General features: G+C 34.7%; 1 protein-coding gene across 1 annotated transcript; it reads right to left on the reverse strand.

Moving 5' to 3' along the window:
- Positions 1-4,434: 4,434 nt before the first annotated feature.
- LOC148851374 (heavy metal-associated isoprenylated plant protein 23-like) lies at positions 4,435-6,377 on the reverse strand. The gene is made up of 2 exons (XM_088946083.1): positions 5,193-6,377; positions 4,435-5,095 (listed from the first exon to the last, which is right to left on the reverse strand). Exons 1-2 carry the CDS (start codon positions 5,347-5,349, stop codon positions 4,797-4,799), a joined length of 456 nt encoding a protein of 151 aa, XP_088802209.1. The 5' UTR covers positions 5,350-6,377; the 3' UTR covers positions 4,435-4,796.
- Between the last annotated feature and the right edge of the window lie 9,031 nt (positions 6,378-15,408).

Genomic DNA, 15,408 nt, shown 5'->3' on the forward strand with positions numbered 1-15,408 from the left:
TAGAGGGCAAATCTCAGGTCATCTTTGATCAGATGCATTCCAGTTCTATCAGGTCTAGGATTACATATTATCACATCAGAAAAGTAACGGCCTTGGGTTCTAGAGTGAACATCTCATTTCCCAAAACAGCATACTCAATAGCTGATAGTCTTGCTAGGGGAGCGGTGCAAGTTGTGTGGGATAAAATCCAGCCAATTAGAAGTGTAAGGACTAAACGTATGATATTAATCTGTCCAGCCAATTATTTGTGTTGGGTTCTAGAAGTATTGCAGTAGTAGTGGTATTTTGAGAAATAAAAGGCATGTATTTATTCTAGGTAATAATATGGTTGAATGCACAGATTAGGATGAGGTTTTATCCAAATGCTAGGCTGCAATCATGTATAGCTGGGAATCTCTTCTCCAGACTCTTAGGATGGCTTGGACAAGGGGATTCCTGCATCAGGAATTGGTTGGAGTTAGTAGTTTATCTTGGAGTGTATCTCTTCTAGGGCAATTTAATTTGATTATTGGGTGCCTTTTCTGCTTCACTTTTCTTTGCTGCTTCTTTGAGGTTCAGTGTCATCTACCTGTTGTCCTAGGGGTGGAAGCTTGTACTTTTCTTCTAATTTTCTTTGCTGATAAAAAAGTAACTAATTTAGCATATGGATGGTAAATGGGAACCAAATTGATTCTATTCTGTGTTTTGCTTAACAGATTCACTACACTGCAAGGTTTGCAGATGGGACTGTCTTTGACAGTAATTATAAAAGTGCAAGATAATTCAACAAAAACATTTGAGATTATGATGTACATTGTTCAAGAGCTTCAATGAAAATGTGATAACACAAAGAAAAGAACTTTCAGATTTATTCAAAGGTTTCCTTACAATACAACATCTCTAGTCATCTTATATGCTTCAAAATCTAAATCACTTGGAAATCATCTATTTAACACCTAGGCTCCTGCTTTTACACAACTTTCCTATATTTCAACTTTCAAGAACTAAGGTGCTTTAGCACAGCCTTCTTATTTGTAACTAAGAAAGAAATCTTCAAATGCCTATTCTAACCAGTATACAACATACTTGTTGTCTGATTCAATGTATACAAAGCTCATCTAAACTACAAAACAAAGTAGAACTCGATTACGATAATCCTAAAACAGTTGTACTAAATTCCTAGCCAACTCTTGGACTTAACAAAATTACATAAAACCATGGTTTACCGTAAAATATAAATTTGAAATTTAGTATACATTGTAAAATCATCAAAAGTCCACAACTTATTGTACATAATAAAATAATTGCAAAAATAGGAAAATTTGAATCACATTCCACCAGTATTCATATGGATCCACCTTGTGACATCAAATTGGACATCTATTTAAGGACACAAAAATCTTACATCTAATCAGCTTTGCTAATATTTTCACTTAAGTTATTTTAGATCCCCTCTTACCAAATATGAATAAAATACACAGTGGAGCTGCTATTATGAGGGTATTTACAAATACTGATATTCCCAATTATATATATTGCATAGGTGACTGCAACATACCTGCCAATGCAACGCTTGTTTATGATATTAATTTGATTGCACTTTACAAGTAAAACACCAACTCAAGGAAGAACAGATTACATGAAACCAAGTAGAATAGAAAGGCCATGACAAATATTTACTGGTGAGCTTCTTTCCTGCCCAATTGATCTATCCTGCAAATGATTCTTCATAATTTTGTAAGAGGAAATCCAGCTAACTACTGGATTGGCATACAAGGTCCTTTTTGATTCTCATGGTGAGAACACTGTATGCAATGGATCCTGTAAATGATCCTAACAGCCAACCTTTCATCATTGTTCACATTTTAACATTGAATAGATAATGTGCCCTTTGAGGAAGACTGATAGAATGGATAGTTTGCTGAGTCATTTGATTGAACCCATGGCTTAGTTTGGAAGGAGTACAAATACAAATATGTAGAATGCAAAACTTTGTACTTCATATTATTTTGTATGTATTTGTACTGTACATATTTGTATTTGTACTCCTCCCAAACTGAGCCTATGTGAAACAAGACAACAAGGAAGTTGAGATTTTTTCCGAGTAAAACCCAAAAAGCATTAAAAGTTCAGGTGCTAAAGGGTTGTGACTTTGATCAAGCAGGATCTGGTTCTAGAACATTCTCTCTGTAAAAGCATTCATTCTCTTTTAGAAGTATTTTATTCTTAATGTTATGCATCCATAACCTAGTTCACATGGAACTACTAAAGTTTTATTTGTACACTGCAATCAAGCACATTAGCAATAGTTAAAAGGTTACATTCTTTAGGTATTAGTGCTTTGTAAAGTGTTTGCTTTCGGTCCCAATCAACACGCGTTTCAAGTGAGTCAACTAGGTAGGCCGTGGGAAGTAATATTCATATTCCGTAATTTAATTGAATGACAACTAATGGAAACATGATACAAATCCTCCTTTTCTTTTTTATGGTAACGGATGCACATCTGCTAATGCAAATCACATCATTAATGGATGCATCATCTAGTCAGGCTTTTGTATTTGATGGTTCACCACATTCAAGCCAACCTTTTTTTTTTTTCTTTTGATAAGAAGGGAAATGGAGAATAATTCTGAAGGAAAATCTTCAACTACTCTCCCAGGGTGTCTAGTTTGTCCTGAAAGACTTTGTGGCATCTATTTTTCCAAATGAACCACAATAAGAAACAGAGCTTCTCCTTCTCCCATATTATGGGATCCTTATTTGCACTTGAGTTTCCCTCAATTCGAAGCCACCATTGGGTAAGGGATTGATACCGAACAAATTTAACCCCCTATAAATTTTGATGAATACCATCTGATTAATTATCAAGTTTTTAGATACCATAGTCAGAAGCAAAATACTAAAGTTCATGGAGGATTTGGTGTTATGGTACCCCTACTGCAAAGATGCAAGCAGAGTAGTTTAAGCCTTTGGGCTATGTTTGGTTTGAACGAAAAGGTAGAGGAGGAGGGGAAAGACAAGAAAATCTATACAAGGTTTGTAAAGGTTTTCTACTTTTCCCTTTTCATGCATTTTTCTTCAAACCAAACATAACCTTAAGGCGCGTCACTGCACGTAAACTCATTCAGTATAAAGCAAAAATTGTAGAGAATATTGTACCATCCTGACTTTCATACTGGCATACCTTACTCATGTTTTTGGTGAGACCCAAGTACCTAGCAAACTAACGAAAATTCATGGACCAGACACCTTTTGTCATGAGGAAGTCTCAGACAGCCCAGGGCCAGGGGTCTGTCTAGTATAGGAAGCCACCATACAGACAGCTAGCCATCTCTGGCAGGCAAAGGTGGGGATCTGATGGGTCCCATCTAAAGGTAGCACATAAAATCAAATCAACGTTGGGATCATCTGATTGCAACTTCAAATTTGGGTTTTCCCAAAACTCCTGGCTCTCATCACGTGGTTAAAAAGGCATCTGATCGTGATCAACAATGGATCCAGAATGTGTAAACATGACAAGTGGCAAGTGGGTACTGGTTCGGACCCAAGAAGCTTTTCTGCTATTTGGTGAAGGTTGTAGTTATTATCCACTTGAATTGCATAACGTATATTTTCCCTCAACATACTTGTAAGCTATCTGCTAGTGGACCCCTAACATCCAGAAAAATTGACCTATTATTTGATTTGTTTAAAGCCAAATAGACATAAATATCCTCAATTATTTCATCCACAGAACACAGTGATGTCACTCGATTGAAATTATTTCAGTGATTAATTTGTAAGATGAAAAGGCCATTAAAACATAAAGCACTAGTGAATTAGAAAAGATAGAATTCAAAGCGCTAATAATATAGTGCAACTGGGCAAAACACAATCTCTTTTTGGTGGGAAATAACACATGTTTTGTTTGTTGATGAAGCACCCTTTGTCAGGGAGCAATCTTTATCTTCTTCAAGTTGTTAATTATGGCCTCAAATTTGAAATTGAATCATAACCTTTTGGGATAGTTAAAAAGGATCCCTCTTCATTTGTTTTTATAATTTTTCCTCTTCAATGTATCCAAGAAATTTTTTTTCTTTGTTCCCTCTTCCATTGTCCTCCTATTCTTTACGTTTTGTACTGATTTATGTGGAATTTTGATTTTCCTTACTGGGTTTAGGCCTTTAGGGTAATATTGCAGTCAAATCAATATGAATTTGTCACAGTTTCCTGCTTTTGGGGATTCGTTTTAGTTCAAGGAAAAAAAAACTTTTCTTGTTCTGTATGGGGTTCCAATTAAGACCCTGCAAATCGATGATCAGTATGAACTAACCACTTTGTTTAATATAGAATTTGGTAGCCCCACTGGCTGCTAATCAGCTTGTTAACTTTTACCCTTTAATTGTAGTTCTTTTGTTTTTCTTTTCATTCATTGGGAAACAATGTATGGACAATATACGGGTATAGACAAGAGAATCCCCACCAAACAGAAAAGAGATTATAACATCATGCATGAGAAGAGGACAATCACCAGTGGAAAAAAAGAAAGTAGGAACGTAAAAAAAGCAGAGATGGCAGCTGTCTCTTAACAAATAACAACCTATATACACTATTTTCTCTATACCAAGGAGCACAACCAGGTTCACGACAGGCGCTCCAGAGACCCCACTCAACAACACCAAGGCCCCTCCCTCATCACTCCAGTTAATATTCTCATACAACTCCATGAAGAAAAACTCAGGTTGGATTTTTACAGTGATGGGTAGGGAAATGCTTCAGAGTTCAGATGTGGTAGAGCAACCTCGACCTCTCTATTTCTTTTCTTTTCTCTGCTGCATCTACATGATAGAGCAAGCATTTGGGTTTTCATCACTAAACATTGAGGTGTACCTCTCTTCTTGTGTGTGAACGGTAGCTGTAGCAGTAATGGTCTCAACATTCCTGACATAGCCAGGAGGTGCCTTCTTGTCATAAGCCTGAGCAGTGTAAGGATGAGCGACAAGGTTGTAAGGAACATAAGGCCAAATCTCAGCCTTTTTTCCTGTCGACTGAGCCTTCTTCAATACTTTCTTTTCATCCACATAACCAGTTACAGTCACCTTCTGCTGTTTCATGTTTATATCCACAGACTTAACCCCTGAAAAAGGCAAGAGTGTCATCTCAACCCCATGAACCATCATAGAACAATCATATCCAGAGAGAAAGAAAGAAGAGAAAGTGAAAGCAGCAATTACCTTTCAGTGAAGAGAGGGCTTTTCTGACTTTGAGTTCACAACCCTCACAGTCCATCCTGACCTTAAGCTCCACAGTCTGCAACTGCTTCTTTTTCTTGTGTTTATGGCCACTGCTCATTAAACCAGAGAAATATTCCAAAGTGCCTCCAATTCCCATGTTTAAGACAGAAGCTTCGGGATAAGCCCGAGATTTGATGGATTTAGATAGACGGAAAGAAAATCCAAGTCAAGTAGTTCAACAGAAATGCAGAAAAGGACCTTAATGGACTCCTTTAGTTTTAATTGAACATGAAGGAAATGCAGAAGAAAGGGTGATAGATAGGTTAAAAGGGATAAAAGCTACTCCAGATATCTTGATTATTTTGATGGATTTTTGGGAACCAATAGGTTGGGACTTGAGAATGGCTGTTACTGATGAGCAGGTTGTGAAGGAGAGTTTAGAAGAGATGATGGGTGAGAGAAGAATCAGCAGCGGCAGATGGGCTTCTGAAAAAAATCTGAGACAGATTTATATACAACCCTGGATATAGGCTTTCCTAGAAAGTGCAGGAAGCTTACTTGTAAAACTATGGATTCCTTCCTTGCCTTGGAGCAAAAAAGGCTCTCTGAAGGCTGCTCTTGAAACCCTTTACTTCCTTCGAATCCTTCTTTACACAGAACCCCTCCTTATATAGGCCTTTCAACAGGTTAAAAATTAGAGAAAAGGTGGGGTGGTGACTCCATGAAAAGCAATAAAGAAAGGAGGGAGGAAAGCCAAGGAGGAAACCGGAATTTTTCTAGGAGAGACCTTGGTCTCAAAACACAGAAATTAAATATGAAGTTGTGCTTTCTTGTGCCACTGAGAAAATTTTAAAACTTCGGATGCACGAAAGCTGTCTATAACTTGGTCTAACAGTAAATTTTGAGAGCATTCCCCTTTGAAATAGACATGTTGAAAGTTGATGCAGATGTTGTGGTCGATTCTTCACTCTTTTAGGTTAATCAAAATAAAATGGGGTGAACGGTGAGCTGGATTTTCATGGCACATCGCTAATCAGTTGCCACGTTTCACTTGATCTTGAAGCCTAGTGGCCGGGGAGCTGCCATTGGATGTTAAGACGATTGACTGGGGCTGCCGTTGGGTGCCTGGAGCCGTTAGCTTATGACTTGTGTGTTGTTTTGAGTTTGATTGGACGGTGGGACTCCGGAAAAAGGAGCCCATGAAATCAAATTTAAAGCCACAAGCGCGTCTGGTTGCCTGCAACTACATACAGGTGGCGCAATGCTTGTGGGTCATTCAATTCCAATTCAAAATTTTAAAATTCTGGACCTACCATAACGTTGAGACTTCAGACTTTCCTCTATATGTTCCTTCGCAATCAAAGGAACAATAATTAGTGAACAGGTTTTTTCAAATAAAAGAGAGTAGACCATTAGGGGAGTGACATACAAAAAAAATCTATAAAGCTTAGTGCAGGAAAAAGGACTTCTGGTCTTCGTATTGGCATCATCACACTTAATTTGTTGATTATAACTATATCAACAACAATTGTAAAGGAATATCTCATTGATTGCTTTACTTTGTCAAGAATCAAGATTCTCAATGGAATTGCATCCTTAAGTACCGTTTGGGGTTTTGTTATAATATAGTAGAAGGCATACTTATTTTTGGCATCCCCTACGCTTAGATAGTACTGCATGCAGAGTTTTGTCTGGGCTATGTAGATAAGAGCAGAGGCCCAGCTCAGTTGGAAGCCTATCTCCATAACCATAAATCCATAATTGAGGCCCAGCTCCTATCTCTTATGTGTTCTTTTTGTTATTAATATGAGATTATGTATTAATAAGCCCCCAATTTTGTTCCTATGTCGGATGGTGCTCAAAATACTGTTTTAATCAATGTTTTAAAAATCTACCCAGAATCGGAACTGTTTTGGCCATTAGTTTTCAGGTCAGCAGTTTGTTTGGTTTGAACGGATGGTCAAACGGGTTGATGGTTGTACCACCTGAGTCAGCAAGACGTTAATCAAGTCAATAGTTTTTGGCCAAGGAATGGGTTAAGGATGAAATGGAAACCGATTGATTGGATGGTTTCCTGGCTAAACGGTCCAACCATCTAAGTAATGATGCTCTGAAAAGTGAAAAGCATGATTTTATTTTTGGGTAAATTGCTGAAATCTCCTCTTAAGTTTTTAGTTGTTGCTGAAACCTCTCCTTAAGATTCTGGTTGCTGTTGAAACATTTCCTGCGGTTTGGAAATTGCAATCAGCTCCCCTGAACTTTCTGACATAGCTACAGTTCCTTTTGATCAAAAAGTTTATTTTTCAAATTTTCTCTTCATATGAATGGTTAGCTCAAACCTGTTCAATCTCTTTTCTGAAATTGATTTATTTTTCAAATTTACCTTTCGACTCAGTTTGGAAGGAGTACAAAGCATCTATTTGGCATCAATGTCGTTGCTCCAGAAAACAGTGACACATCAGTGCTACGTTGGAAAAAAACGGTCCTTCAAGAAATGCCTGTTTGTTTGGAACCATTCTTCCATAAAAAATGATGCTCCAAGCCACGTCTTGGAAAATCGAGAAGGCGTAGCTTGGAGCAACACCGAATTTGGCATTCCCCGGAGCTGCAGCTCGTTGCTGCCAACAGAGATATGAGGTGGCAGTGATAGGGACATGATGTGGCACTGGATAATAGGTACCAATGCTGAAAATGTTTCCTGGAGCATTGGTGCCAAACAAAAAACATTGTTGTTGCTCCAGGAAACATCCTACCTGGCAGCAATGTTTTTAAACAAAAAAAAGACTGTTTTCTCAGAAAACGGTGCTTCTAACCCACACATCACCGGTCTGCAGCATTGATGCCAAACATATACAAATACAAATATGTACAGTACAAATATATACAAAATGTAAAGTTTTGCACTATATATTTATATTTGTACTCCTTCCAAACTGAGCCTTCGTGTCAATTGCTAGGTAAAGTTGTGACTTTAAATTCTCTTTTTTATTATTTATAAAGCTTTCTTTGTTTTTTTTTTTACTCTATAAAAACTAACCTCATTACTCATTAGTAATTGGTATGGGTATTTTGTACATTTTGAGGCTCTTGTTAAAGGATTTTAGCAAAAAAGGTTTAATTTATATTGTTTTTCTGTAAAAATCAGCCACAATAATAATTATATGGGTATTTTGAAAATTTTGGTGCTTCTTATTGGGTCTACTTGCAATTATATAAAAAAATCAGGAGATGTGATTATTATAATTATAAAAAATTCAGGGGAAATTCAAAAAACTCCAGCAATTTACCCTTCCAATTTTAAGGACCGACTCACTTCTGCAGCAGTGACCACGGTGGCAGCATTTTCCTTGCGAGTTGCAGCCCCCCAGGCTATATTTGGTTTGAAAGAAAAGGTAGGGAAAGGTAAGAAAATTTATATAAGGTTTATAATGATTTTCCTACCTTTTCTTTCTTTTTCCTACCTTTTCCATCAAACCAAATAAAGCGCTAATGACTAATATAATACGGAAATGTCAGTACATGGCGTGGCATCCTTGTTGGTCTACCGTACCCGGTACAGCCCGTCCGAAGTCCGGAGTCCGGAGTCCGGACGAGTAAAATTCACTTACCTGCCGGCTGCCTCCTCTCTAAAGTCTCTCCCTCTCTCACCCTTTTTTCTTCATCATTCTTTTTTATTTTCTTCATTCAATCAACAGAGTAGACAAAAACGAATACTTGAAGAGTATGACACGTGTCCTCCTTTGTGAAGAAATTTCCTGACACCTGTCCACCACATTTATTTCCCCGTCTCTGTTTACTAAATATAGAATGAATGTTTGTAGAATGGAAGTGTTGATTAAAAGCAATGAAGAACTTTGCTCCTGAAAAGGAAAAAGGAAGGTATTATTTGGAAACGGTTGAAAATTGAGAAGGGCGGGAGAGACAAATTAAGCCAATAATAAAGAGGATCAATCACCATATCTCGGTGATTATATATATAGTTGTGACTTGTGAGTGGTGGGTTTGGCTCAATAGTTTATACTTGTAAACAAGTAATCTACATCTACATTTCGCCCAACTCCCTTTTCTTTTGGTTTCTTTTGACATTACTTTTAGTTTGCTAGGCTACTGTACTACAAAGTTGTCTTTAATTGCTTTCATTCCTTAGCAGGTAAAAAGAAGAAAGAAGGTTCTGTTGATTGATTGATGAGTTGCCTCTGCCCTCTACTGGTGTGGATTGTGGACTGTGGAGTGGTCCATCCATTTCACCTTTATCCACTTTTTAGATTTCTTTCAGTTCCCATACAGCTAATTATATCCCACCAGGTTCCTCCTGGTCTGAATTATTAGGATGATGTTTTATTTTATGGGTATTTATTTAAAAAAAAAGATATTAATTTAATTATTACATAACCATTTATTCTAAAATGCTATTTAGTAATATATATAATATTTCTTCAATATAATATATATAACGTTTGAAAGCTAATGGTTGGAGAAAATTTTATTTATTTTTTTATATTTTCCTAGCACACCGATGTTTCAATAAATTGCTTACAATATCAAACAAATTTTAGGTCATTGGAGCCACCCGATTAGCAATTATCGCCATACACTGTATAAAGTAAAGACCGACAAAAATCAAAAATACCCATTCAAACCCAAAAAAAAGGAAAGCAAAGAACCAGACTGGCACTGCTAAGTAAACCTTACCTACTTCCTAGTTCCTGTAGCCCACAGAATAAATAATAAAGTAAAAAAAAAAGAGAGAGAGAGAGAGAGAGAAAGAAAAGTTGAAAAAGACGTGAAATGAAACTGATTTTAAATCACTGTTTTCAAAACCGGACTGGAAAACTGGGCCTGACCGGTTCTGTTTTTCTCTAAAATCGTTTTTTTTCTCAAAACCGTTGATTTTGGTCAATAAACCATTGAACCGACTGGTTAATCATTTGAATGGTTTTGACCGTTTTTTAATTTTTATTTTTTAAAATTTTTATATTTTTTGTCAGAATGGGCCAGTCATTCAGGTAAAACAGTCAGACCGTTTGAACCGGTAACTGGACCCTTGACTGATTCGGTCACCGGTTCGTTTTTAAAAACCATGCTTTAAATTGGTATTTGTTTTGGTATACTTCAGATCTCCTATCCATGATAATTTTGTCCACTTCTACCCACAACACACTACTCCCGTGAATTAGAAAATCTCCCCTTACATAATACTATGTAAGAGAATGGGATATTCTTTACATATGGCTGTGATATTATATGGGTAGACATGGGCGGAGTTTGTATTGATAAGACATCCCAACTCATTTTGGTAGTTCTATTAATCGAGTATGAATCACCTGCCAACAAATTAAAACACGTTTCAACCCTCTACCAACAATCTCATACCGCACTATGAGGATTTCAAACATGATGGGTCCCATCTAATGATGTGCGGTGTTAGATGAAATTGGCAGAGGGTTGGAACGTGTTTCCTTGGCAAAATATTTATCAACTCTCTACTTCCATTTGAGTTTGACATTGACGAGCGTTGGTGGGTCCGACAACCCCCTCTCCCTACTCTCTGCCTAATTGATTCCACTTCCATTACTAACAACCACACATTGGCATTTGGGCTCTTTTCGCTAGCTTTGCCCCGCAGATTTTACAAGGATCCGGCCCATTAGAGTCCCAGGTTCCTGTCTCCTTTCATCCTTCTGATATTTGCCATGGTTTTACGTCCATGCCATAAAACTTAATAAATGATATCTTTATAATGTTTATATTTGTAAAAGTGGTTGTTCAAATAGTTTTATCTTTATATTTAATCAATGAACAAGTATTATAAGAAAAAATATATTTCAAAATTCAATTTTTCTTTTTATTATATATTAGTAATTAAGTACATTCATTGCATGTGAGAAAATTTTTCATATTAATTATTTGAATTTTAAATAAAAAATAAAAAATAGCAAAAATAATAATATGATTAAAAATAAACTTAAATGCTTGTAGTAAATGTGCATGTGCATTGTGCATAAAAATTTTAAATTACAATAACAATTATTATTATTATTATTATTCTTATTATTCTTATTCTTATTATTATTATTATTATTATTATTATTATTATTATTATTATTATTATTATTATTATTATTATTATTTTTGTATTTCATTTTTGTCATATTTTTATTTTAATAATTATTTTTATTTAATATATAACATTAAAAATGTTCCTGAATTTTTTTTACACAATTCTCTACTTTTTCATTTGGTCTTTCATCTTTTTTTTTTAATATTTATTATTCAATTATGGTATTATGAGTTTCTCTGAAAAGTTGGATCATTTACACACCATCTAGAAATTTGTTTTTGGATTAGTTTTAAGTTATATGTTTCATCTACATTATATAAATAACTTTTACTTATCACACACAATTCTTATTTGACATAAATTTAACTATCATATCATCAATTTATTAATTGTACTTTTTATTACATTTTAAAGATTTATTATTTAACTATCATATCATCAATTTATCCATTTAACCCAAACTACTAACCCACCACCCATAAAGAAAAATAGTTTGATTTTTTGGTTGACATTAAATTTTGTATTACATTTTCATCAATGATAAAATTATTAATTTCTTATGTATAAATATATAATACTTATTTTTGTTCAATATATAACATTGTATAGATGTACATCATTTCATTTCTAGGTTGATTTTAAATTTGGCATTCCAATTTCATCATTAATAAAAATACTACTTACATTCCATACTTATTTTTATTTTATATAATGTATATACAACATTAGTGATATGTCCAATTCTTTATTTTGTATTATATATTTTATTTATTTTAATTTTTTATTATTTAATTATGATATTATTTATTAACCCATTTGACCCCAAATGGTTGAATTACTTACCCACCACCAGAAAGAAAGAAAATTATTTTGTTTTCAAATTATTTTTCAAAATATTTATTTTGGCACTATTAAAATTAATGTTGTGGATTTAATTAATAGAATTTAATGATGGAATAAATATATTTTAAAAATAGGATTTAATGAGAGAATATACCTTAGATATTAGACCTAATGAGAGAGAATAGGCAAATAATTTTATTTCCAATTGGTTTTAAATTTTACATCCATTTCCATTATTAATAAAAGCATTTCTTATTTATCATACTTATTATTGTTTAATATGTCAAATATATGATGTTAAAAATGTTCCCATTTTTTTTAATTTTTATATTTTTACATTTTATCAATTTTTGAAAATTTTATTTAATTGTGGCAACATAGATTGATCCATTTGACCCAATTACCCTATTTATTCTTATTTTTTTATCAATAAATTTAAATATAGAGGGGTAAATTTTGTCCTTAGAAAATTCCAGAAATATTCTTGAGGCTATTGTGCTTTCTAAAATAGTATAGACTAGATCATATAATATTTGGGCCTACATCGGGTATTAAGTATTAGGCCCAGGCCCAACTTTGAAATTTGTGGACCTAATGCAGGCCTCAACTTGGACTGGACTGAAATGGTCATCCTTAAGCAAAGTGGGTTTGGTTTATTATTATTATATATTTTTTTTTAAGAAAAACTAAAAATAATCAATGAATCTTAAGCAATTTAATGATGTAATTTTAAGAAGAGAGAATTAGTGGATTGAATTATTAAAGGAGAGATAGTTAACGACATGATAGAGAGATAATCCAAGGAATTAACGAGAAAGAAAAGCAAGAGAATTAATACGATGAAAGCTTTAAAGATGATTGGCTACTAAAGTTATAGTAATACATGCTATATTGTTGATAAAGAGGGAGGATGCATGGATGGAGTAATGTTTTGCATTGCTGGTGACTAGCTATATCAGCCATCAACAAGAGAGAGGGGCATGTGCCCTGGTCATTGAAGGCATTAGTTCACAATTGCCAATCCTTGATGGGTTCAATTGGTGCTTGTCATATTAAGCACTAGCTTAGGCGTCTCAATGTCTTCGACCATTCGGTAGTAAAAAGCAGTGTTTAGAAAATTTGACTGGACTGTTGAACTGGTTGAACTGTGACCCTGAGCCCTGACTAGTTCGGTCACACCTCAATAACCTCATTTACCAAAAGCCTGGTGAAAACTGGCTGACCAACTGGTTTAACCAGAAAACTGGTGAATTGGTGCCGTTTTCATAAAACCGCCTGGGCCGTTAAATACTTGAAATTTATAAAATGAGTTTAAGAAGACTTAAATCCATGGCCTCTTATTTTTGTATATTGATTAATTACCACTAATCCACCTCTTTGCTTGTAAATTCTAATGACTCTTTCTTGTATATATTACTTTATTGCACATGTATTTTAAAGAAAATATAAATTATGAGACTTAAACCTTAGTCATTTAATTTAAAAATTAAAGAATTTACCATCCATTCATCATATTTAAGCATATTAAAAATTACAAAATATAGTATCTATAGTATTTATATAACCCATATTACACACACATATAAATGCCACATCATTCTGGTTCAGCCCTGGTTGAACCTCTGGCCCGTGAACCTCTCCCTTCGGTTCTATGCTGGGTCCAAGTCTCTGAGCATTGGTAAAAAGGGGCCCTACTGTTTCTAATCCTAATGTCTCGAATTAGAATCCTACCTTTCTTCGTTTTTTTCGAGGGAGAGAATCCTATATATTGTATTGTTGGGCTTTGGTCTCTAAGGAATTCTCCTGAATTAGCGAAAAAAATTTACTATTGTAGAAAAAAAGATGATAAAGAGACTAAACTGTCGGCATTTAGGAAATTAGGTCATGGTGACTAGTAGTCCCGGCCCCAATTCTATTTATACCTAGATAAATGAATAGATTTGTTCTCTCTATATCTTCTTTTGCTGTAATATTTTAATATTTTAGTAAAAGTCTAGACTGTCTAGTAGATTGGCAAGTGGTAGTGAAAATAGGTTGTCCTGCCACGCCTTCCAAAATCAAGATTTGATCAAAACCTAGCAACCATGCAATATTTGTCAATATAACGAAATAGATTTTGTTTAGAAGGGTTATCCAGCTTTGGGCTCAGTGGCTCACCAGGATTCCCACTCCACCATTTTATTTTATAATGTTAAATTCATTTTATTTTTTTCTATATTATTTTAATTTTTTTAAATAAAACAATTATGATTCACAACCCTATCAAAATAAACTTAGATATATTTATACATATTTAATCATATTTTTAAAAACGTTAAAATAAATTCATCAATTATTCATTTAAAAAAACATAAATCGCAAGTTTTATCCCTCAACCCTTAAATTCATTCCCACTCCCGCCCCATTCGAGACAGATGCCAGCGAAATAAAAAAAACGGGAAAAATTGTCATCCCGATCGAAAACCTATACAATGCGCCCTGCATCTAACATATTATATCAATATTTGTTCCTTTTGTTACAAGATGACTTTTTTTCCCGATTTTATTATTTCAATGTTCGATTGTTGACTTGTTGTATCATCAATGTTGCCGGTCTAACTGGACACCATCATTTTTGTCATTAGAGCACAAGTTGAACAGTACTATTATTTGATTTGACCATTTTGTTCACAAGTTTAAACAAAAAATAAAAATGAAATAGCAAAAAAATTGTTTTTCGTTTTTTTTCTTGCTAATATTTCAGACTCCAAAGTGCACACTAATTTTATCCGACTCAAATGTGCCCAACTGCCCATTAACCTGCTGGTAAATTTTTTAGCTGGTTATGGCGGAGCATGGGATAAAATCCCACCCTTACCTGAGATTGGGGGGTCTAGGGGTTTGGGGAGGGTTACCCATTCCAACTCGACCCGATCCAATAAGAGTCCATTACAGATGGATTGGATCTAATCCAATCTAATGAACGCTTTGGACAATGTCAAGACCATCCATTCAGTTCAAATTGATTTGAATTTAATGAGATCCAACTTAAACCTCGTCCATTGACACCCATACTCTTATAGTCTTATCTTCTATCAATGGACCGGATATTGGTTTCATTCAACATAAATCCAATACAGATGGACCATATCTAACCCAATCCAATAAATACTTTAGGCCATTAAGTCTGGACTGGCCCGTCCAATCCATTCCAACTTGATTTTGATTCGGATAGGGTCCAATACAAACCCGGTCCATTGACCCCCCTAACAGTAGCTGGATCACGGGTTGTACTCAACGAGTTTGTCAGGAGAAAATCAGCCAAGACAGAAC

The sequence above is a fragment of the Nelumbo lutea genome, chromosome 5 (genome assembly GCF_056320005.1).
Source record: "Nelumbo lutea isolate HS-2025 chromosome 5, American lotus-T2T, whole genome shotgun sequence".
NCBI classification, from domain to species: domain Eukaryota; kingdom Viridiplantae; phylum Streptophyta; class Magnoliopsida; order Proteales; family Nelumbonaceae; genus Nelumbo; species Nelumbo lutea.

Excerpts from the sequence above, each read along its gene's own strand:
- LOC148851374 (XM_088946083.1), bottom strand. The coding sequence starts at position 5,349 with ATGGGAATTGGAGGCACTTTGGAATATTTCTCTGGTTTAATGAGCAGT. Across the intron at positions 5,096-5,192 it reads AGCCCTCTCTTCACTGAAAG|GGGTTAAGTCTGTGGATATA; the intron begins GTAATTGCTGCT and ends TGCCTTTTTCAG.